This window comes from Schistosoma haematobium, chromosome 1 (genome assembly GCF_000699445.3).
Source record: "Schistosoma haematobium chromosome 1, whole genome shotgun sequence".
Lineage (NCBI taxonomy): Eukaryota > Metazoa > Platyhelminthes > Trematoda > Strigeidida > Schistosomatidae > Schistosoma > Schistosoma haematobium.
Genome location: NC_067196.1, coordinates 8,047,029 through 8,073,427, shown reverse-complemented (window position 1 = coordinate 8,073,427; position 26,399 = coordinate 8,047,029). Strand labels below are relative to the sequence as shown.

Below are 26,399 nucleotides of genomic sequence, written 5' to 3'. Positions count from 1 at the left end.
TAAACGTATTCGTATTTTATATTCAATCATCTACAAATCTATTTTAGTACAGTAGATATTCATAAATATTAACTTTTTGATCGTTTAAAGATCTCCATTATATTAAAAGACTAATAATTTCAGTAGTTGAGATCATGAATAAATTAAAACTAGACCATCATGGAAAGCCTGGAAGCACTGGACGAACGTTTCATCTTATTGTGGGACTCCTCAGCAGTGCGCATTGTTTATTATTATTTTAACACATAGATATTGGTACAAGGAAGCAACAAATACATATGCGCCACACAAATCTTATTCGATATCTGTGAGGGCTGTGATACTGCTCGGGTGCTCAAACCGAAGAAGGTGGTTTTCTTAGAAGGCCGCTCCCCGAGCCTTCGGCCTGAAGGTCTGATCCACAAGGCAGTAGAGCATCGTAAGGAGATGCAGTCCCATGGTAGTCGGTGACCAACGATTGGTTCATACACCATTTTTTCACTCAGGATACTGGAGCCCATGTGCACCATTGGTTTGGAATCCGGTTAAAGCGCCGGACATTCGCTTTTCGTCCTCTCATTTTCGCAAACAACACCCACGCCACGAGAAGGCAGTGAGTAGGACTTCCCTGGCAGAGGCTATATACGCGTGGCTATGCGAGAGCATTTCGAGAGGGAGAGCGGACACTCTCCACTCTCTGCCGTACTAGGGCATTTGGGGGCGCATCCACGACCCCGCCTCGTGGGATTTGAAACCAGGGACTACTGGTCTCTCGCGCGAGCACTTACCCACTAGACCACTGAGCCGGCATTCAACAATGTTAATGTCTAACTTCAACTAATGTTTGAACGAAGAATATTCTTTTCGACAAATTCTCTTCAGGTTCTACAATTATATATCAAAATTAATAATTCAAAAAATGGCAAGGTTAAGGGTAAACTACATCGTTTAAAGTAAGAGCACGTGAATTTAGGATTGTCAAACAAATTAGAATAAAATTATTAATAGTATTATCCTTCTGTTTATTTTTTCCGAGAAAAACCAATCAGAAAAAAACCCAATTTAATTTCAACCAATCAAAATGCTAGAAAATAATGTCGATTTGTGATTGGTTGATTATTTGGTGAATAATCACTTTATTTATGTGATGATTATATTTTATTGTTATTTTCATTTAAGAACGATAAAATGCACATCTTTGGTTTCCCTTTAGACGGATAATAATTTTTTTTTCAAAGTAAACTATCGATCTTGGTTATTTTTTTATTTATTCCCCCCCCCAAAAAAAACAAAATGATTCTACAAGAGGGGGAATTCAAATAGAAAAATTAATATAAATCATGACTAGTAGACAATTATGTCAATCTATACCAGAATCTTATCAAATTAATAGTATAAAAATTATCTATTTAACATGTGCTACAATAATAACAACAACATTTATTATAGAATGTATATTAATCCATTTAGTTGTACAACCATATTTTCATGAATCAGCATTTACACATACAAATTGTACATTTATACATGCATATATTGTAAGAAAAGATGTTAAATGTGAAAATAAATGTTCAAAAGATCGTTCAAAATTTCCATGTTTAAAAGTGATTGTACAATATTTTAATGGAAATAAAAATCATACAGTTATATTATTTGATAATATAGCAACATATAATCATTATAAATTACTTGGAGTAAGTTAGTTATTATAATCAATTAATTGATTTATAATTAAAAGGGGGGTGGTTGTGAGGATTTCAATAATTTAATAGTTAAATTTGTGAGTTAATGAAAGAGCAATTTTAAACATTAACACCGTTGATTACTTGGTTCAATGATCTAGAGGTTAAACGTTCATGTGCAAGACTAATAGATCCTGGATGGATGAGCACTATTGAGGAGTCTCATACTAGAACAAAACGACTATTCAGTGCTTTCAGGTTTAATTGACTTTTGGATTCAACGATTAAATAATTTTATTATTATATGATCCAAAAAGGTTTAGCTAGTTATTTTGACTCGGCTAAATAAAATTATAGTGATAATAATCAAAATTTGTGGTGGGCAATTTAATTTTTTTTTTTAAGTTGATAGACTTCATTTCAAATTAATTCAATTCGTATGGTTGATATTATTTTGGTAAGCGTTTTTTTATTGTGAGGGAATAATCAAGATCTTTAAATACAACACGGAGAACACCAACCTAATCACACTTGATGAAGAAACTCTGGAAGAGGTGGGGAATTTGACGTACCTGGGAAGCATCATCGATGAATAAGGAAGATCGGATGCAGACCTAAAGGTGAGGATTAGCAAAGAAAGGAAAACATTCCTACAGTTGAACAACATATGGAACTCAAAACAACCAATATTAAAGTCACAATCTACTATGGTAGAGAACAAACTAGCTTCTAACTGAGGAGGAAATTAGGTAAAGACGTTGAAAATGGATAGAGAATACATTGAAGAAACCATCAAACTACATCAAGTGGCGAGCGCCAAATTCGAATCCTGAATGGAGACAGAAAAGTGGAAGAGTAAGGAACACATTGCTCATGGATTTGGAGGCAGACATCAAAAGAATGAGAAGCAATTGAAAACAACTGGAAAGAACTGCCCAGAACAGAGTAGGTTCAAGAATCCTGATGCGAGACATATACTTCTCCACAAGGGATAATAGGCGTAAGTAATTAACTTAGAAAGGTTGATATTACCTGATTTACTGCGTTTTTAAAAGACGTCTAGCAAATTTCATCGATATATGTTCCTTATTCTTCACTAAATAATTCACATATATTAGATGTCCCAATCTGTGAACTTGAAATTGAAATAAGTAATATACATCATTGACATTTTGCAACTGTTTTACATTCTACAATGAAATTCTTACATTACATCTTTATACTTTTGTAAACTATATGTATATAAAGAACTCACTTGGGAATATAACTTGTTTAATTATTTAAATCAGGAATGATAATAGATTTTGATCTGCTCATTCAACCTCTGTATAGGGGAAATAATTTTAATCAAATAAGATTTGGTTAAACTACATGATAGTTTCATATCTTTAATATTTTACATTGTAATTTACACGTGTAATTATTATGTGTACCTACACATTTCATCAAAAGAGAATACAGATTGCTCGAGAACTGAATGATATATATATGTAATCGGAGTTGGCAAGTGACTAACAGTGGTATCTAGGACATGTATTCCGTCTGCTTTGGAACTCGTTAGCTAGATATACTTGTATTCAAGAGTTGATGCTTAAATACAAATGAATTAAAATTCACCGCACCACACAAGCTAATAGCTGTCTGGACTCTGTAGTTAAATAAATAACGCGATATCATTTAAAGCAAACTATATTGAGTATCAGAGTAAACATCTACGAGTCCTTAAGTACACTATTACTCATCACACAACTCTACTCACAATGCTTATCACTCAATAACAACATCCTCGAAATTCGTACAGTATTCTGCATATTTATCAACAAAACAAACTGACCAGTCACACTACCAACCATCAACCATCTAATTCAAACAATCAACAACAATGAATTAACGAGAATTAATTCAACATTATGTTGATTGATTGATTGGTTGATACATTGGTGGCAAAACGAGTTTCACAAGTTTTATTCATACACATAATTCTGGTTCTTCTCACATGTATAACATATGCTGCAAAGATACTTGTATGATGGAAGTTCACTACATTTGACAGCTTTCCACTTATTTTATAAATGAATTTAAACACTGAGTTCTTTTTGATCGAATGATGTGTATTGACAAGGTGTTTGATTATACAACTTCTCAGTGAATCATTCTCCACCACTTTTCAATGAAACTGGGTAGTGTTTCTGAATGAACCAATCTCAATTAATTTAAGATTATGTAAACAAAAGGTGATTAGGTGATGGTGACGATGATGTCTAGTAAACATTGGGGGTAATAATAATAATACTAAAAGATATTGACATCTCTCTACTTATATTGATGGTAATGAATAGCAAGGCTTTCTACATTATTGAATGATAGAAGAAACCAGTATAACAAGTTGGTTGTTACATTCAGCAACTATTGATTGGATATTCCTGTAAGAAACAACTAGTTTATCAACAAATAGTAAATTATCAGAAGAGGTTTTGTTGAGATTTTAGTAATCTCAATAGTTGAAATCATGAGTCAATTGAAGTTAAACCACCATGAGAAACCTGGAAGCACTGAATGGCCGTTTTGTTCTATTATGGAACATTAACACTGCTGGATACCGGCCTAGTTGTCTAATACTTAAGCGCTCGCGCGCGAAACTCATAGATCCTGGGTTCAAATTTCGCGGGGGGTTGGATCGTGGATGCTCACACCTTAGGAATCCCATACTAAGACGAAACGGCCGTCCAGTGCTTCGAGGTTTTCCATGGTGGTCTGGCTTCAATTGACTTATGATTTCAACTATTGAAATAGTAAATTATCCAATTCTCATAACTGTTATCAATCTTATCTATAGGGTATATCGTATTAGAAAAGTGTAGTTTATGTTTCCAATGATAATAAACTTATTCCCTATATACTATCTCATGCATATAACCATTAAAACTATTCACAGATTATTTTGGAAAATTGTGTTCAAATACATATCAAGAAATGACAATCAATAATGATTCTATGATCTAGACAATCTGTAAGACACTATGAGAATATGTTTTTAAAAAAAAATAATAAATTGAAGAGAGAAAAGTCAATAAATTCATGATCGCCTGGGTGTGTGTGTGCGTGTGTCTTTTTGTCTCTCTTCAAATTGTCAATTTAGCAACCAACTCAAAACAGCTGTAGCTGTCAACTTTTAGTAAAACCAAAAAAAAATTGGTTAAGTGAGGAATTATAATTTTTTTTTCCCAGTGAATTCATTGGCAAAGTCTTATAATGACAACAAGACAATACTTTTCGTAATGACAATCAATTATGTATGCTTGTTGATAGCAATTATTTACTGAATTTAATAACAATGATAGCAACAAATAGTTATTTATTTAATAGCTGAGATCATGAGTCAATTAAAGTTAAGCCACCATGGAAAAGTTGGAAGCACTCGATGGTCGTTTCGTCCCAGTATGGGACTCCTCATCAGTGCACATCAATGATCCCTCCCCTCCCCCGCGAGATTCGAACCTAGGACAGATCAGGCTCGTGCGACAGTGCGACAGAGTCGGCATCCAATGGTGTTATTGTCTAACTTCAAACATTCACGAAATTGCGCCACCATCCATTATTGTCATCAGTGAGTTACTATCTTACAACAGACTCGGTTGAAAACCACTGATCACGGGTTCTCACTAGAACTCCAGGAAATACTTCTTGAAGACCGTCACTAGTGGTGGTTTAGCTTCAATTGACTCATGGATTCAACCATTAAATTATTAAAATATCCACAAAAACTCTTCTCTGGTTGTTTATTTGTTATATTACTGAAAATGTAGTTTAGAAGATCCTGAATATTCGTCAAAATTATCTTAGAAATTAGATAAGGATTAATAATTGTGAAAGTTGCTTGCATAATATAATAAATGAAATTATTGAAATTGAAAGAATATTTAATCTAGAGAGACGTAGAACCAAAAGTAAGTTGGTTAGAAGTAAAAGTTGGTAAAGTAGTAGAGAAGAAGAGGGTGATAGCTTTCACTATGAGATCTGAAGTTCCTGTATTCTGTCCACTGTATGGTCAGACATGAACACTGCAGAGGAGCTCCATACCAGGATAGAGTAGATGTCAAGTACTTACAAAATTTTAATGATTATCTAGTTGAAACCAATTCGTTATCTCAATAACATTCAACAATCTCCATTTATCCCCGAATTGATATAAGGTATTATTAAGAGCAAAACAAACTTTGAAACAAAGTAAGGTGGTTGAATGAATTATTCTTTCTCATTCTCGAAGCTCTACAGTCATTTATTTATTCAAATTTAGTAATAACACATACTGTGTACATTTTGTTCAGTTTCGTCTCTTTGTAATCACATTCAACAAATTATTGTAGTCAGTATTAATTTTTTTTAGAATATTATCTTCAATCAAATCTCTGAGGAGTCTCATACAAGAACGAAACAGCCGTCCAATGCTTCTAACTTTTCAAAGGTGGTGTAGATTAGATTGACTCATGAATTCAACTATTAAAATATTTATTATTAACAAAATTGCTCGAAGGTTTATCATTGATAATTTCTATCTGTCTGACAAATCGTATCCTATTTAACTGTTATATAATTAGGTAAATATCCTTATCATTATCTTCATCGTTCTTCAGGAGAACGATGAGATCTCCACGATCAAACCATCCAGCTCAGAGAACAAAACTTCATCAAAATTACTGTTTATATTTTGATTGTATAATTATTATCAAATTCTTTGTATTACGAACTTCCATTGTATCTATTAACTATTATAATAGATTTCATAGTTTCTTAATCAAGGCTTGTCGATTTTTGTCCTTTTACTCAGTTCTATGTTATAGGTGACTTGATTTTGTGTAAAGTATGATTCTTAGTTTAAATTGTGTTGGGCAGCTGGGTTATTGATACCAATAAAACTATGAATGAAATACAGATATAATAAAAGCTTATCTGCTACGTTCGAATTTATCATTGAAGACAAAGGAAGAGAGTGTTCTAGATCAATAGTAGTCAAGGTTATCTCGACTTTAACTTAATTTTAATCCTGTTTCTCACCCCTTGTTTCTGTCATTTGATTTATGCCTTCTTTTTGACCATGGTTACATTTTTGAGCTTTCTCTATATGAAATTGATAACATGCATTTTATGTCATCTTCTCTAGGCCATGTAAGTAACAATAACTGAACTTGTTTATGTAGTGTATAAACTATCCATCGTTGGAATGATATATCTAGGTAAAAGCAAGTGTATGTATACCGTTTCAACCAGTCAACACATTTACCTACATTACTTACTTACTTACGCCTGTTAGGCCGCCGACCACCATTCTCCAACCCACTCTCTCCATCATCTTCCTTTCTATTTCTATCCAATTCTTGTTTATTCTTCTCATTTCTGTCTCCACTTCTAAACGTAATGTGCTTTTTGGTCTTCCTCTCCTCCTTTGGCATTCAGAATTCCGAGTGAGGACTTGTGACGCAGTTCGGTGCTTTCCTCAATATGTGTCCTATACACTTCCAGATCTTATTCTTGATTTCTTCCCTGGCCGGAATCTTGTTTGTTTGCTCCCAAAGTAGGTTGTTGCTGATAGTGTCTGGCCAACGGATCTAAAGTATTTTGCATAGACAACTGTTTTTAGACACTTGTATCTTCTTGATGATGGCTTCCGTAGCTTTGCAGGTTTCCGCCCTATACCTACATACATATGTGCATTATTCTTCATTCTTTTCATGCAATAATGTTGCTTATTCCTCTATGTGATAAGTAAACCAAATTAAAAGACTTCTTAACTACTTCATTTCCCACGTTATCATAATATTTATATTGATATACTACTATTATGACGCCTGTTTTGAATCAATATTCTCTTATCATCTAGTAAACAGTAGAAGCGGTTAATTCTGTCGATGATAATAATAACAATAATGGTGATGGTGATGAAAGCAAGAGACAAAAGAAAAATCACGTTTTAAAGAACATCATAAAGAAAAAACAACAACAAAACAAACAGACTTAAATACCGCTGTATTACATTTCACTATTCCGTTTAATCATTACTATCCCATATATCATAATCTCTTTATATTAATAAAGCCACTTGTTGTTGCTTGACCAAAATGTTAACAAACGATAAGCAATTTTATTCTTACTGATTATTTAACAGTTAGTTCTAAGATGAAGTAGAAGAAGAAGAAAAAGAAGAAGAAAACTACAATCAAGCGGATCAACAAAACTAAAGGAAAGTAACTGATGTGAAAGTTATATTACAGCTACCTTTCTCTCTTGTTTCTTATTTTCTTCTTTTTCATACTTTTTTCATCTAAATTATACGTTGTACTAAATGATTTAAGAAATAAAAAATTATTAAAATAAGAATTAGAAGCGGTGGGAATAGAAGAGGATGTAATATGAGCTTTGTTGGGAATGTCATATGTTTTATAAACAGAATAGAGAATATTATTTGACAAAATACTCTAAATGAAATTTGTTACGTAAGGATCTAATGATGTAGACATTGTGTGTGAGAGCATGTGTGTGTGTGTGTGTGTGTTACCGAAACTGAAAATACATTTTGATGAGATAGATTTATCATTTCTCGATATTAAGTTTTATGTTGTCATATTAAGAAATTTGAAACGAAAAGAAATGATGGAAGGTAATTAGGAAAAAAACGCCTCCCTAAATAATTATTCAGGTCATTGAATCACTTCGTGATAGTACGTTACATAATAAAAGAAACTATGTGTATGAAATGTAAGGTCGAAAGTACAGAACTATCGATTTCATAAGAAGTTAAATATGACGCACTTTAGATGGTGGTTGGAGGTAGTCGACAAGAAACCCTGGACCCAAAGTTCGTGCTACTTAACACTCGTCAGCAAGGTGTACCTGTTACCTCGTGGGAACTGGCGATCCCTGACAATTCGATCCCGTGCCACCCAGCTTCACACTCAGAGACGTTAACACTGAGCTATTTGGACCAAGTAGCACGAAACCAGGGTCTAGGGTTTCCTATTGACTACCTCCAACCACCATCTTATTTCAACATAGTGCACGCAGTGTCGAGTCAACTAGACTGGTGGCCACATTGCAACTTGGTCGATTGCGTTCGATCTGCACTAAATAAGGACTTGACACATATGACATTGGTCACCACCTAGTGATCAATCAACTGCGATGATTCACTTTTGACCCATGATTAAAAAAAATACAGATTAAAGCTAATTCTGTTTGGAAGTCATATAGAAATACTTATTTTTGGTTTAAAGAGATTCAAAACGTTCTTTCATTTAGTTATTTCTTTATTGTGCTTATTGTGCTGATGAGGTATGACAAGTTGGACTGTGCTGCTGATTGACCATTTCTTTGTGTTTGAATATTTTCCTGTTATTAATGTTAAGATTGAAATTTTAATCAGTATTAATTGGTAGATTATGCATCATGAGAGGGAAGTATTGATAATACCATTGAGTCACAAATAATTAATTCAAAACTGGTAATAGTTATCAGTAGAATCCAGTACTATCCACATTTAATTTTAACATAATATTAGTGTTAAAGGAATCCTCTCAGGATATAGATATGGAGAGAAGTGACTGGTGGAAATTTGATCCTTAACACTAACAACGAGAAAATTCAAATACTTACATGCATTTTCAATAGTTGAGATGATGAGTCAATTGAAGCTAAACAACCATGAAAAACCTGGAAGCACTGGACGGCCGTTTTGTCCTATTGTGGGACTCTTCAGCAGTGTGCGTCCGCGATCCCGCTCCCCTCCGCGAGATTCGAACCAATGACCTAATGGTCTTGCGCACGAACGCTTGCCTTTTAGACCACTGAGCCATGGTGGTCTAGCTTCAATTGATTCAAGGTCTCAACCATTGAAATCACCAAAATATCCACAAAAACCCCTTCTGATACTTACATACAAGTTATAAATTCAGTTATAAATACAAGCTAGTAGTTAACTGAACTCAGTAGTATGATGGGCCATATTTTGTGATTTTAAAGTAGAAGGTATTGTCCTTGAAATCCAATGTCGAAATCAATACTGAGATGCAGGTAAATTCAGCTAACTAGTAGAATAAATAAGCATCCTAGATTGCACTGTTAGCCATTAATCATGTTCTTTATTTTCATTATTATTTTAGACGACTGGTTGTTATATTCAGATAAGCGATGAAATTCTTAACAGAATAGTATGTTTAAAAGTTCATTTAGAAAGTAGACTGTTGTATGTAAAGGAAAGGTTCCACATGGCAATTACCAGTTAAAAAATAGGAAAAAAATTAGTTCAGCGAACTGTTTTCGTTTCGGTGAATTCATTTTCAAAGCCGTAAAATTTCAAAAAAAAATAGGTTATCATTTTAGGTGTTGTGGAGATTGTTAAGTTTTTGATTAAAATCATGAGTCAATTGAAGCTATATCACCATTGGAATTCTTGGAGTTCTCGTAAGAAGCCGTGACCAGTGGAGCTGTTCAGTGTCGAGTAGAAACAGGTGTCTACCACAGTAAAATGGAAGATCATCGCGCAATTTCATGGATTGGTTGAGGTTAGAAATTAACACCATTGAATGCTGGCTCAGTGGTCTAGTTGGTTAAGTGCCTGGCGTGAAACTGGTAAGTACTGGGTTCAAATCTCGCGGGGTGCGGATCGTGGATGCGCACTGCTGAGGGGTCCCATACTAGGACGAAACGGCCATTCAGTGCTTCCAGGTTTCTCATGGTGGTTTAACTTCAATTGACTCATGATTTCAACTATTGAGATTACTAAAATCTCAACAAAACCCATTCTGATAATTTACTATTTGTTGATAAACTAGTTGTTTCTTACAGGAATATCAAATCAATAGTTGCTGAATATAACAACCAACTTGTTATACTGTTTTCTTCTATCATTCAATAATGTAGAAAGCCTTGCTATTCATTACCATCAATATAAGTAGAGAGATGTCAATATCTTTTATTATTATTATTATTATTATTACCTGCAATGTTTACTAGAAATCATCGTCACCATCACCTAATCACCTTTTGTTTACATAATCTTAAATTAATTGAGATTGGTTCATTCAGAAACACTACCCAGTTTCATTGAAAAGTGGTGGAGAATGATTCACTGAGAAGTTGTATAATCAAACACCTTGTCAATACACATCATTCGATCAAAAAGAACTCAGTGTTTAAATTCATTTATAAAATAAGTGGAAAGCTGTCAAATGTAGTGAACTTCCATCATACAAGTATCTTTGCAGCATATGTTATACATGTGAGAAGAACCAGAATTATGTGTACGAATAAAACTTGTGAAACTCGTTCTGCCACCAATGTATCAACCAACCAATCAATCAATCAACATAATGTTGAATTAATTCTCGTTAATTCATTGTTGTTGATTGTTTGAATTAGATGGTTGATGGTTGGTAGTGTGACTGGTCAGTTTGTTTTGTTGATAAATATGCAGAATACTGTACGAATTTCGAGGATGTTGTTATTGAGTGATAAGCATTGTGAGTAGAGTTGTGTGATGAGTAATAATGTTCTCAAGGACTTATGTTTCTACTTGTTTTAGACTCAATAACTGAGATGTCGATCACTCGTTTATTTTATAAGTTAATCTATTCACATATTTGATCGAGGCATTAGTTGATTTACACGATTTCCATTTTTTTTCCGGTCATCAAACATTTTAAGGATTTGTTGAGATTGTACAATTTTCACAGTTGAATTCATATACACGCGTGAATGCTTAAACCTGTATACCACGGAGTCAAGACCCAACGGTGTTGATATATGTCTTGTACAAGATCATGGATCATCAAACATCACCAACTGTTGTCATACCAGATGTTATTACTCTAATTATGGATATCATATATATAATCATTGGCATATCAGGAATCATTATCAAAACGTGTTCGTTATAAATTATGAAATATAATCGGTTAGATAGAGCTTGTAAATTTTCGCCATTAAACTTTTTCACTTGAGATATAGCTACTAAAATTATCTCGTTACACACTTATAAATATAAATGTACTCCGAATACAGACAGTAAGCTGAATAGATCACTTTTTAAATTCACTAAGTCTTATTTACTTGAATCATCCCATTGATGTTTAGGACTAAAATTGATCAGTCTTTTGTTAACATATGTGCCTACTGTGAGGATTGCCTCAATTCACAAATATTATAAACAAGAGAACATTATTTATGAGATGCAGGTACATCAAGCTAATGATTCCCAAATAAGACGAAACATGAGTCCTGGATTCAACTGCTAGCCATTATCCATCTTTGCTTATAATGCTTGTGAATTAAGGAAATATCGAGGCAATCCGTACAGGATGCACATATGTCACTAAAAAATTGATTAATTGCAGTCGTAAGCATCAATGAGAAAATTCAAGTAAACAATACCAAGTGAATTTAAACTTCATCCCATTGCACAAGCAAGTGGCTATCAGGACACAATAGCTAAGTGTATAACGCGTTGGCGTTTGGAGCGGATGGTACTGGGTCCGATTCTCAGAGTGAAGACAAATTCTGAGATGCAGGTGCATCCAGCTCTCGAGTCCTAAATAGGACGAAGAACGCGAGTCCTGGATTCTACTGTTAGCCACTATCCATCTTTGCTTAGATTACTTTTTATTTTCAAACACGTTCTCAATCCCAATGAAATAAGTCCCTTTTTAGTTTCTAAGTAAATAAAAAAGAGAAAAAAAGAATTCAATCATAGTTTCTCAAATGTACTATCAACTTATACTTGATTATTGTTGATCCTAATAAAAAAATATTCCATTCGATTTCTTTCACCCTACTCGTTCGCTTACTTTACTTATTTCGTTGAGATAGTCGGTAGGAGTAAAAAACTTCTTTTAATCTATGCTCAATTCCATTGCTATTTTCTTCTGATCTATCTTGCTATTCAATACTTTACTATTATTCTTGCACAAAAAGGAAAGTTTTCTTTTACCAAAGAAAGAAAAGAGAAAAAAAGGAGAAAAGAACAAATGATTTATATATATACACTAGAATTACAATTGTGAAGAGATAGAGAGAGGGAGGGAGGGAGAAAAAAATGCAAAGCGACTGATATTATGACGGATGTACTACTTTTAACGTACATCTATATATCTGTGTATGTACTTTTGTATTTGTGTATAGTTATTTAGTACTACCATCGCCTTATTCCAATTCTTGATAAGGCGTAATCATCAGACAATGCAAAATTTCAGGTTAAATGATAGTAAATGCAGAAATTTCTTCTTTTGAAATACCAAAATTGAATTATATAAAGTCAATTATTAAGTTACTTATATTATGATAGAACGCTTAATTATATACGGTAGTAATCAATTATTACTTTCCTATACATGATTAAGTTAAGTTTGTCTTCATTCGAACTAATACTTCAGTTATAGATTTAAACTGATGGATTTGAAGAGAGCCAGAACAACGATTGGAACAGAATAATATATTATTCATTTGATTTCGTTAGGTTCACATCAGCCCCTTTACAACCTAAATTAGTTGAGAATCAATGTTATCACAGATATTGACATACGTATACATAAGAGGGTGATTAAGGATGAATGCATGTATGATGATGTACGGAAGATCCCGACAGAGTTCGATAAGGTCATAAAAATTGCTTGTTTCGGAGAAATAAGGTTTGGGAGGGAAAATTCCAGAACATTCAACTAGTGATTAGAACTCATGGAGTTAACAAATATTAGATGATTGTGTAATTAAGTGAATGAAAATAGACTAATGGTAATAATGTAAGATATGAATTGAAATCAGTCAGTTATGTGTGATGTAATTTACACTTCGGAAAGAGTAAGAATAATGACGTAATAAATGAATAAATAGATAAATAAATAAACGGGGGTTATTGTTACCAGAGTAAAGAAAGATTTATTACTGTCTATTTTAGTTTACATAGATCTGATCTTAGGCGTTTTATTGCTATCGTCTTGGCAAATTTCAAAAGGTTGGAGTTCGTTTGTTTGTTAATCACATTGAAGGACTTCAGTGTATCGCCTTCGTGTCCTGTATGAAGAAGATGCCTCGTTATGATACTGCTGAATGCTTTTAATTCATTTGATCTTAAACTTTTCGGAATACGTTCTTTAAATCGGACGTAGAATCTCTTTTCTGTTCTATTAATGTAACTGCTTTGGCAGATACATGTAAATTTGTATACATAGTTGGTGGTAACATGAGAGGGATATCTGTCGACCTTTGATTGTGTTAAACAACATATTGTTTTGAACAGGACAATCAATTTATTTGCAGGATAAGTTCTTGTCAATACAGCTTTTAGTCTCATATTGATTGATTCTATGACATAATCACTCAATCCTTTAAATTACATCATTGTCATTTTTCGTTATTTCATAACTGACTGATTTCAATTCACATCCTTCTTTATTATCATTAATCTAATTACATTTACTTCATTACATAATCATCTAATTTGTTTTTGTTTTAATTCCATGAGTTCTAATCACTAATTCAATGTTCTGGAACTTTCCCTCCCGAACTTTATTTATTCGAGACAAAATTTTCTGACCTCATTAACTCGATCGGAATCTTCCGTACATCAACAAACAGATATTCACCCTTAATCACCCTCTTATGTATACGTATGTCAATATCTGTAATAACATTGATTCTCAACTAATTTAGGTTGTAAAGGGGCTGATGTGAACCTAACGAAATCAAATGAATAATATATTATTCTGAAACAATCTTCATTCTTGCTCTCTTTATGATAATAAAGGGATCTATGTGTATCATGGATTTAAGTTCAATCATCAAAATCTATTTTAAATCATCGTTGTACCGGTAGGTTGTTTGTTCAATATTATTTAGATTAGTAGTTGAAAAGTATTAAAATGTCTCAAACTAGGTCTAAATAATTGTGCAGTACTTTCCTGTTTCCAATTAGTTCGTATCATTGATGTCAATTATAAATATGTGTGTTTATTTTAACCAAACATTAAGTCTTCACAAAGAAACTTAATGTACATCCTGTTATATATTTTAGTGGAAATTAAACTATGGGTAACTTCTGAAAACTATTAGTCAACTAATATTATGATGGAGTTTTGTTCTCTTAGCGGGATGGTTTGGTTGTGGAGCTTTCATTGTTCTTCTGAACAACATCATCAGCACAAACTTTAGGACTAATATTGTTTATATATTATTATTGTATAACTATTAGATTGTGTATATCTATATTCCCCTTATTATAAGCTTCATTTTGACTTATAGACTATTATGATGCGACTTACTATTCTTAAATTATACTCAGCTTATTAATTGCAGTCTCCCACGTTCACAGCCAGTTTTTTTTGGCTTGATCTTGCATAAATGTTATCTCCTATTTAATGGAGTGATTTGGTCTGTTTGCCTGGTATATAAACCAAGTATGTTTGAAATAAATGATTCGCTTAGTGGGAACTGTTCTGGACTCAAGTGAACGAACTAGGAGAACAAAGAACGACAGTTTTGTACGATAATTGACACTGTTTAGAATAGTATTCCTTTCACTTGTCTTCTGTCTTCTCAATTGCGTCTTGGGAGGGTTCTAGCGTTCGAGTGCTCAAGTTGTATGCACTGTATTAAGAATCTTAGCTCTAGATATAACAACTGATGACCGTAATGGAATATCTTCGGCTCTTTCTGAGCTTCTTAGAGCTTCCTTGAGTTTACCCGTGGGTCGTCATCGACAAAATAAATATCTTTAAGGTAGTATTAAAAATGGTTTATTTTCTTCTGTGAAATTATCACAGTCAACTGCTTCATTCCATCGTTTTTTTTGGTAGCCTTCACGATGAATCTAAATATCTCAAAACAAAAATTACAATAACAAGAGTGGAAATGTGTATTTTATTTAGAATTCCTCTTTCATCTTTTCAAGTTTTGTTTCTTATTTTTTATTAATGATTATTATGACAATTGAATTCATGAGTCGATCTAAGGTAGATTACCATTCAAAACTTGGAAACATTGGACGGCCGTTTTATCTTAGTAGAGGAAATTCTTAACAGTACATATCTATAATTTAGCATGCAGGACTCGAACTTAGAACCTTCCATAGTTGACTCATAAATTTAACTGTTACAACACTACAATCTTCATAACCCGTCCCCCCCACTCTGATCATTTTTATTAGTTAATGGACAAAGATAACATTTCCTTAAATTTTCAAAAAAAATTTGTCTTTTAAATAAGTCATAATGGTAAGAATGTTTATTGTTAAGATGGCATATTCTGCCTTACTACTTATATAATGAGCCTTTTTTTATTTTTTTTTTACTGTCAGAAATGTATGATATAGGGATAAGGTTCTCAGAATTGTGAATGTGACTTTCTAGTTTTCATGAGAAACAGAAATGTTACTTATAACAGTGTAGTAGTAATATTTTTGCTTAGTGATTATGGTATTTAAAAGCGAGTAGACACCAACCTCAAATCTAAACCTTATATGTTTAGTACTGGAATAAACCCTAATATGTTGACATTATATTTTATGAATGGATTAATCAAATGGCTCCCCCCTTGGATGCATTCATCCATATGATTACAGAGTAGTCTTGCACTATAGTTGACTTCAGTTATTGAGAAAAACCCTAACATTATTCCCCTACTTATTTTAAATTCAGATCCTTAACCATGAGCAATGTTCAGACTCTTGATAATAATAACCGAATTCTTGAAGGGGTATGAGGAGACGGATCATCTGTATCCTTGTGGGCGAATGTATATGTTCTTCAATTTGTAAACAGATTAACTTGTGAAAGACGTAAGTAATTTCATAAAGAATAGATGTAATGCCACTAGAAGTGCAATACAAAGAGTACGTTTCGTCCTATTTCGGACTAATCAACTGGATGCACTTGCATCACAGGGTACAAGTTTGCTTCAGGATTTAAAACCAGTACCGTCTGCCTCAAAACCCATCTCATTACCTACTTAGATACTGAGTCCAGATAGCCAACCGCTTGTGAGAAGGGTATGAAGTTTAATTAAACTTGAAATGGTTTGAATAGAGGTGCATTTAATAAGCGACTATGAAATAGGACGAAACTCACGTCCTGGATTCCACTCCTACCCATATTCCATCTATTCTCTATCGACTTGTATCAAAAAGACTATACCGAGGCGATAAGCTCAGGATACGCATAGAGCAATTAAAACTGGTCACATTTCAGTCAAAGAATACCAACAACAAGATAATCTATGCCGTTTCAAATTTAGTTGATAATTTCACTTATTATGTAAAATGTTTATACACTTTGTAACGTTATTACTTTCGTTTCTATTACTTATTAAATTAGTGATTGTACATGAAATGTCTGAAAACTATTCGAGGTTGTTTTAATCTTGTCTCTTACCGTTTTTGTCTTATGGTTCGGTAAATATTGGGGCAAATCTGTTCTCATTATTGAGTGCATGTTAGTTTGTTTACCTTGTTTTATGTTATCGATTATATTCCCGGTTGTGGAGTCGTGAATGTACACTGTTGAGGAATTTCATAATAGAACCAAACGGTTGTCCAATGCTTTCAGGTTTTCGATGGTTATGTTGCTTTGACCATTCGTGATTTCAATAAAATCCCACAATCTCTACCATGTTTTTTAATGATTTAATCATTTTAGATTGAGTTTGGGTATAAGAAAACCTTATTTAAAGTTTAACAAAGTATATGACCTCCAACAGTTAAATATTAGTGTAAACTGACTTGCAGTTTACATTATAAAATATCTTAAACAAGGTGTACTGTAAGGCATATGAGAAGGTTGTTGATTGATGATTTATAATTCATAACTCAATAGGGTTCGGTCAAGTTAATCGATCGATAAATAACCGTGTTATACTCTTAAAGAAATACTCACATATTAAATAGTGTTGTACTTTAGTCAACAATGTGTCGGATGTATTAGAGCGCTGACTATTTTATTTCTGTGACTGGATCACACTTAGATGTTAATATTTAGGAAAATATTCGGTCAAAATGTGGAAGTGACTAATATCAAATAATTTATGGATATAAATCAACGTTGTTTTTAATGAAGCTGAGTTCTTAATTCTTTCAAAGTCTCAGTATGTGGTTGTGGAGATTGTTGAATTTGATTGAAATCATGAACCATTGTGAGTTTGACGACCGTTGAAAACGTGGAAGCACTTTCGGGCCAACTGATTCCAGAACTGGACTCTTCAGTAGTGCACATCCAAGATTCTGCACACGGTAATCGAACTCAGATGCTTCATTTTGGCTTATGAACGCCTAACCTAGAAACCACTGAGTCAAAATCCAAAGGTGTTTATGTCAAATTTCGGCTAATCTACGACATTGAGCGACCATCTACCGTTGTTTTTGGTATGTATCTGCTTTACATCTGATACGCTCGAACTCCACCGTTCACGGCTTGTCACTAGAATCACAATAGTTACATCTTGTGGCTAATCACTAATGGGAATGTAATACTTATCATTACGGGATTGCGAATATCGTAGAATTTCATTGAAATCATGTACCAGCCAACTACGACAATACCGTAGATTGATTGTAGTTAGGCATTAACACTGTTAGATCCTGGCTTAGTAGTCCGGAGAAAAAGCGTTCGCGCACAAAATCGAAGGTTCTTGGTTCGAGTCTAACGTGTAGGGTAGTGGATGCATACTACTAAGGATTCCAATGCTAAGACGATACCGCTGTTCAGTACTTCCAGGTTTTGAATAGTGGTCTAGCTTAGATAGTTTTTTTTGTTTAAAAAGGCTCTGATATATTTTTATGTCACATTGACAACAATCATAAGAGCAATTTAAAGTTTTTATTTTACACAGTAATTTAATCTGTTTTTTTTATTATTTTGTTTAATATTGAAACCATAATTAAAACACTGTAAAATCTCTTTGGAGTTTTGATTTTTGGACGTATTTTTCTAAAAAGAACTTACAATTTCTATAGAGAGATCGTATTACAGTAACTTATGTATTTACTTAAGTGATTTTGTAAAGTGTTTGCTTGATCTGACAGTGTGGTGTGTACTACTGATGTCGACAGATATAAGTAGTGTATGTATCATCAATCGAAAGTGAAATAACTGTAGACAGAAGGTTGGGGAAATCGACCAAAAAAGGAAGAGAACAAAGTATGATTGGTGTGGAAATGAAAGAACAGTGATGTCTGAGACGATTGATTGACATTTTGCAAATGAAGTACTTACTGTATGATACTTAGATTTTACTAAGATGTTCTGTAATTTTGTGTTCATATATATTAGATTGTCCCCTCTTGTGTTCTCGATCACTACAACAGTAATCCTGACGTAATAATATCAGATAAAAAGAAGTTTATTATAAACCAATGGATTCTGGACAGGTAATTTGTTGAAGTTTAATGATTTTCACCAGTATGCACCTATAAACTAAAGATGAAATCAGTTCTTGGGTTCTTACGAAACTGCATTACAATATAAGGAAGGTTGAAATTGTGAATCACGTTAATCTTTTTAAGTAATACTATACTTGTCCTGATGACGCACAGACTGATTCAATGTAAGCTCATAGTTGTGGTATATCAAAGAGTATAAAATTCATATTTAATTATCCAGTCAGCCAGCTAAAACGTAGGAGCCGGCACATATGTGCATCGGTCCAAGTTGCCACACCTCATTAGCACAGTCAGATGAACACCGGATTTATGGGAGTGGTTGATTCAATGGTGGTAATATATAAAAGAAAGATTGCATATAAGGATACAGTACAGGAAGAAAGAATTAGTTTGTAGAAAGAAAGATATGAAGTGATTTTAATCTCTTAGTTTAAGGGAAGACACGGAGTGTATACACCGACGCCATTGTGATCGATTCTGAGCCATGTCACCAAGAGTCTCCGACCATTGGTTACAATAGTCACGCAGACCCCAACCAAATAGTTTATATCTACCAACATGAGTCAGACTAGGAGTTAGTGACTTCAAGGACTGATGCCACGTTTTGGTTTGGTCGCCCCTAACTTTCTTACAACCACCTCCAACACCGGTTAGCATTGCACGTCGTGCTAATCGATGTTCAGGCATATGTAACACAATGCTCAACCATCTTAGTTAATGAAGATGCACAACCACATCAACTGATTTACCATCATTCCCTAATACCCTAAGTCTAACCTCTTTATTAATTACCCGGTGATCTCAGGGTTTTTAATTGTCTTTTTGGACAGTACATGACTTAATTGCGAACTTAATTTTAATTAATAGACAAGCAAAAAGTTACTATTTTGATGTACAATAAATAACAAATCATAACCTTAATCAATATCATTTTGAACTTCAATTCTAAATACATAACAATTATTACGTAACATATCTAGTAATTCGTTTTCTTAGTCGCCGTTAATACAGTTGAACATCATTTTCGGTTTTAAAACCCTTCACAGGGTAGTTTTATATCTAATTTGTGATTATATTCAATAATTTTCAAAGGAAAATTTTTATTTTAACGATATTCATTAAAATTAGTTACTATTGTCAAAATTTAATAGTTGAATTCATGAGTCAATTGAACCTAGACCACTATGGGAAACCCAGAATTACTGTGCGACCGTTTCGTCCTAGTTTGAGATCCCTCAGCAGTGTGAATCCAAGATGTCGCCTCGCAAGATTCGAATCCAGGGCTTATCGGTCTCGCGCGAACGCTTAATGTCCAAACGACTAAGCTGACATTCAACGATATTAATGTTTAACTCCAACCAATCTACGAGATTGCACCACCATCCACCATTGTCTTTAATGAGTTGCTATCTCATAACCGACCCGGTATGAAAGAAAATTAACCAGATCAATAAACTGATCTCATTTTTCCGTAAATAACTAACTTGACTTTCTTTAAGTGAAAAAAAACGTTTTTTCTTAAAAGGCATCATTACCAACTATTGACTAGATAATTTCGAATAAAGTGGATTAAAAGCATTCAACAATTCCATTACAAGACATCTCCTTCACACAGGACACGAAGTCGATACACTGAAGTCCTTCAAGATGAATAATAAACAATCAAACTACAACCTTCTGAAATTTGCCTAGACGATAGCAATGAGACGCCTAAAACCAGATCTATGTATACTAAAATAGACAGTGATAAATCTTTCTTTACTCTGGTAACATGACACCCCCCTTTTTATTTATTACGCCATTCATCATTTCAATTCTTTAAATTACATCACTGTCATTTTTCTTTATTTCATAACTGACTGATTTCAATTCATATCTTACATTATTACCATTAATCTACTTGCAGTTGCTTCATTACACAAGTATCTAATGTTGATTAACTCCATAGGTTTTAATCACTATTTCAATGTTCTGAAACTTTCCCTCCCAAACTTCATTTGTTTCTTCGAAACAAGCAATTTTTATGACCTTATTGAACTCTATCGGAATATTCGCCAAATCATGATACACATATATTCACATTTAATCACTGTTGTATGTATATGTCAATATCTGTAATAATGTGGATTTTCAAATAATTCAGGTTGTAAGCAGTTGATGAGAACCTAACGACATACAATAAATTCATATTACTCTGCTCCAATGGTTGTTCTTACTCCTTTTAAGATAATCAAGGGAACTATGTGTATGAAATTTCGAATAAACTGAGCATTAGGTAGATTGTTATGAATAAATCAATATATTTGTAATATCCCAATGAGTAGAAAAATTAGATTTTCTAACGTTTTGTGACTTAGTGTAAACCACTTCTTCAGAGAATTAAATGGCCAAATTAAAATTAATCGAAGTTTAAATAGTACAATGGAATAACACAAGAAGATGATGTGCGATCAATCAATCAACTAAACTCTATCTTTTTTCACCATAATAAAGGTTACACATATTCCATCCCTGGCCTTTCACTCATACACACACACACACACAAATTTTCATACATGTCACTTATGAATCACCTTGACCGAAATGACATGACATAGATTTGTTCGGACTTGTTTTTTATGATTGATCGCACATAATATTCTTGTGATATTCCATTGTACTATTTAAACTTCGATTAATTTCGGTTTGATTATTCACTTCTCTGAAGAGGTGGCTCACACTAAGTCACGAAACGTCAGAAAATCTAATTTTTCTACTTATTGAGATATCTACAAATATATTAATTTATATTTACGAGCAGCAGTTTTGTGAAGATTGTATTAATTTCAATGGTTGAGATCATGGAGCTAGACCACCATGGAAAGCCTGGGTCTAGTGGTTAAGCCCTTGCATAAGGGACTGATGGATCCTGGGTTCGAATCACGCGAGGCAGGATCGTGGATACGCACTACTGAGTCCCATAATGGGACGAAACGGCCGTCCATTGCTTTTAAGTTTTCCATGGTGGTCTGGCTTCAATTAACTCATGATCTGAACCATTGAAATTACTATTATATCCACAAAAACCCTTCTGATATTAAATTTATTTTCAACAAAGAACATTTTACTGATATTGAGGATGTTGAATGCTTTTGAGGTACTGAACTGATCATACTGATAATATTTGTAATGACTGGTACTGTAGTGAACGGAACGCAGGTAGGGACAATCGAATGTATTTAACACAAAATTACAGGATCGTTAATAATATCTAACAATCATAAAGTAAATGCTTAATTTGCAAAATGTCCATCGATTGTCTCAAAATGACTCAAACTTCATTGTTCTTGCAATTTCACATAAATTGCATTCTGTTTCCATTCTTTACTGTTCGATCGTCCTGTCTCTCTGCTGTCAGATCCGTTCACGACTAACATCATATACTACTTATGTCAATATAAGTAGCACACACCACTGTACTATGTCAAACCTGCATATGTTATTCTAGCTTTTAGACAGATCAACCTATAAAATAAAAAAATATGTGTGCTGTAAACTTTTTTATATTGACTATCGAACAAAATGGTAGTTACTTGGAATTCAACTTGAAATGGTTTGGATCATCTGGTTGTTGATAGTTTTTGACTGAAATTTGATTCGTTTTAGTTGTTATATGAGGAACTTGTGAGTAATCATTTGATATAATCATTAGGACACATGTTGATATAGTATAGATGAAATGTGGTTAGCTGTTGAATTATTTAAAGTGGATAATGCGATGATGTCCCAAGCGAACTGTACTCAGGTGAAAAGTCCAGGAGTGAAAATCAAATCTGAGGTGCAAGTCTATGCAGCTAACGAGTCTTAAATAGGACAAAACAAGCATCCTTTATTATACTGCTAGCCATATTCTGTCTATTTTTTAGTAATTTCCAAAAAAAAACACTAGTGAATGAGTGAAATCCGTTGCCTGGATATCATTAATAAATCAAATTTACAGTTTCATATAAGCGATAACATCTGGAAAAAATTTTGTTTAGATGATGTACTGAATGTTTGATGTTTCTGTTTCTTACAAAAGAAATGTAGCCATATCAACTGTCACTGTACGTATATCTTACTTAAAAATAATAAGTTATATTTCATTTGTAATCAGTTTGAATCCTCTCTTGATTGATGTTGAGGACTGGTAATGGTTGATCTTTTTTGAATTATATGGGATTACTTCTGTATTATCATTATGCCACAATCATTTATAAATCAAACACCAACAAATTCTGCTTAAAATGTTCATAACTTAATGGTAAAATCGGTACAATCAGCTTAGGATGCGTATTTCAAAAACAACTGATCGTAATTCAGTCTTTATGATTAACAAAGGTAACATTAAAACCATTACAAATGAAATAAAAATTCAACCCCAAAGAACAAGCTACTGGCTATCAGAACTCAATAACCCAGCGGATAAAGTGTTGGGTGTTTAAAATGAAAGGTAATTTCTTCAAATCTCACTATGAATGCTAAGTTCAAGTGTGTTCATATGACGAGTCTCAAATAAGATGAAAAGTCAATCCTTGATTCCTCTCCCAGTCACCATCAAACTATTTCTGACAATCTGTAGTAAAATAAAACTCAGAGCATGATTTCATTGTAAGGGAAATTTGCATCGATCACATGTGTCGATTATCTTCCAACTTATTCTGTAAGGTAAAACTGAAATATTTGAAGATTCATTCAGCTAACCAAATTATACAAATTGAATAGCAGGCAGACTGTTCTCATCTCCGACAATTCACAATATTGCTGCCAATTTTCGTTAAAACGGGAATTTCAGTTCCTACTGTCATAACAAAGTCATTCTGAATAATTTATGAGTCAGCAATCCCTATTGGGGACCGTTAAGGTTCTTCCAAATAAAATTCTAATACTAAGAAAAAAATCTTCGAGAAACGAACCATTTCGAATTATCTTTGAGAAAAACAGTCTCTAAATAAATGACTTTTGACGTATATTCCGCATACAGTAAAATGGTGCAAAAAATTTCCTATTCATTGATCATTGTGGAGTGACCTATGTCATGTATGTTGAGTCCTTTTTAGTACAAATCAAATTCTATCATTAAAATTGCTGAAGAGCGTCAAGTAGTACAAAACCTATGTTCAGGGTTTCCTGTCGATCACCTCAAACACCACCTTAAGTTTCAACATAATGCCATTGACCACATTGCAAGTAGATCGATTAAATTTGATCTGTAGTAAGAAGGACTTGACACACGTGATATTAGTCACTACCTATTGATCAATCGATTGTATATGGTTATAGTTTTTAGAGGCAACAGGTTGAAGCTACCGATAAGCATGTAGTTCTGAACAATATCATATCAGCATATCATTCTAGAGTTGGTGATTGATAAAAGTGAACACAGTGTAAAAGTCAAGCTAAACCTTTATTGATCGAATTCCATCGATAGCCACTTGTCTAAGCCACTCAGCATGAATTGTATATAGTTTCAAATAATTCACTGTTACAGTAGGTTAGTTGCAGATAACACATTTCATAGCATTTTGTGATCTAGTGTTGAATTTCATTCAATCATTAAGCCTATTGATGATTCTGAAGTTACAGAAAATATGTTGAATCTTCATAAGTGATTACTTATATGGTTTGAATTATTTTTTCCTGATTAGCGTTTTTTTAGCGAGTTAGTTTTCTAAGAGATGGGGTCGCTAACCCCATGTCCTTCTTTCCTCCTTTATCCGGGTTTGGGACCGGTAGAAGCCCCAGAGGGCTCCAGGAGGGGTTTTCACAAGTGATATATAAATATCTATAAGTTACTACTAGTTTTCATATAACAACTAGATAGACAACCCATAAATTCTTACCTTGAATTAGTTATTTGTAATATTTATCCATATGTAACTTTAATAGATGAATGAAATATGTAATCGGACCTATTTTATCTATTCTCCTCTGTTAAACAGGTTTTATTCATCATTCATTATTATTGGCTTTATTTAACATTATATTTCTGGTACAATACAGAATTCTCAGCATAATGTATTTCAACAAGTTTCCATTTCGTACTTCCTGGTCGAACCTGACGATAAACATTGAGTGATCGCCAGTTAGAAGTTAACAGTCCAGTCAATTGACATCTAAATAATGTATAGTCTTTTCGCTGCATATTGTCAGCAACCACAATATCTCTGATTGTGCCTTTTGTAACTTGTACAACGTAAGGTTGCAAACTATTCAGAAACGCATCTAAATAGGTTATGAGATCAATATTATTATTATTATGTATTAAAACAAACTTTTTGAAATATCTAGATAGCAACAACAGGTAGCCCAGGTGTTCAAGCAGGCCGATCGTTATTATATCGTAGATTGTAAATCACAAATACTGAATAAGAATAATTACCATAGTTATTTATATTGTTAATTAACTTTTATATGCTTAAGTGGTCGTTGATCTACTCCTAATAAACCAAAATACATTTGAATATTCTGTTGGTTTCATTGAAAATCAATCATTTTTATTTACCAAGACAAATTGATCACAATTACAATTACTACTGTTAGTAGTAAAGTATATATATATATATATATATATATATATATATATATATAGTTGGGTTTTTTTACAATTTTTGAGGTGGTCCCACATAAGGTATCATGGATACGCACTGCTAAGGAGTCTCGTCTTAAGACGAAATATCCGTCCAGCGTTTCCATATTTTCATTGGTGATCTAACATTGATCCATTCATGCTATTCGTATATAGGATCTACAGATATTACTATTGCTAATCATTAGGTTAAACTCTCAATGATCAAAAGTCTAAAATATAATTATTTCATTTAGTATAGAATTAGCTTACCGCAAAAATATTTTGACTTCAACTGAACATAGTAACTAAAAAAACATAATTGGCAACAATTCAAGGTCACTGAGGAAAAAAACAAGTTTGAACGTTCAATATAAATTTATTGTCGTGTTATTGTTAAGACTATTTAAATTACTTAAGTTTGAATTGGCCAGTCACATTGACATTACATTTCTTTTATAAACTTAAGAAAATAACTCCACTTTTTTTAAAGAATTATGATGTAATAATATGGAGTTATTATTTATTCATTTAGTTCAACACATAGATATTAGTACGAGAAGGCACCAAATACATATTCGCCACACAAATCTCATTTGATATGTGTGAGGGCTGTGATACTGCTCGGGTGCTCAAACCGAAGAAGGTGGTTTTCTTAGGGGGCCACACTTGAAGCCTTCGACCTGAAGGTCTGATCCACAAGGCAGTGGAGCATCGTGAGAAGATGCAGTCCCATGGA

At 33.3% G+C, this 26,399-nt stretch overlaps 1 protein-coding gene across 1 annotated transcript in view; it reads left to right on the top strand.

The window, feature by feature from the left end:
- Nucleotides 1-1,145: 1,145 nt before the first annotated feature.
- The window catches only part of MS3_00001764 (uncharacterized protein), a 37,584-nt gene continuing 12,330 nt past the window's right edge, over nt 1,146-26,399 (top strand). Inside the window, exon 1 of the mRNA XM_051209248.1 lies at nt 1,146-1,673. Within this exon, the coding sequence (XP_051073052.1) occupies nt 1,320-1,673 (354 nt within the window). The 5' untranslated portion in view covers nt 1,146-1,319. The remainder of the gene's footprint in view (nt 1,674-26,399) is intronic.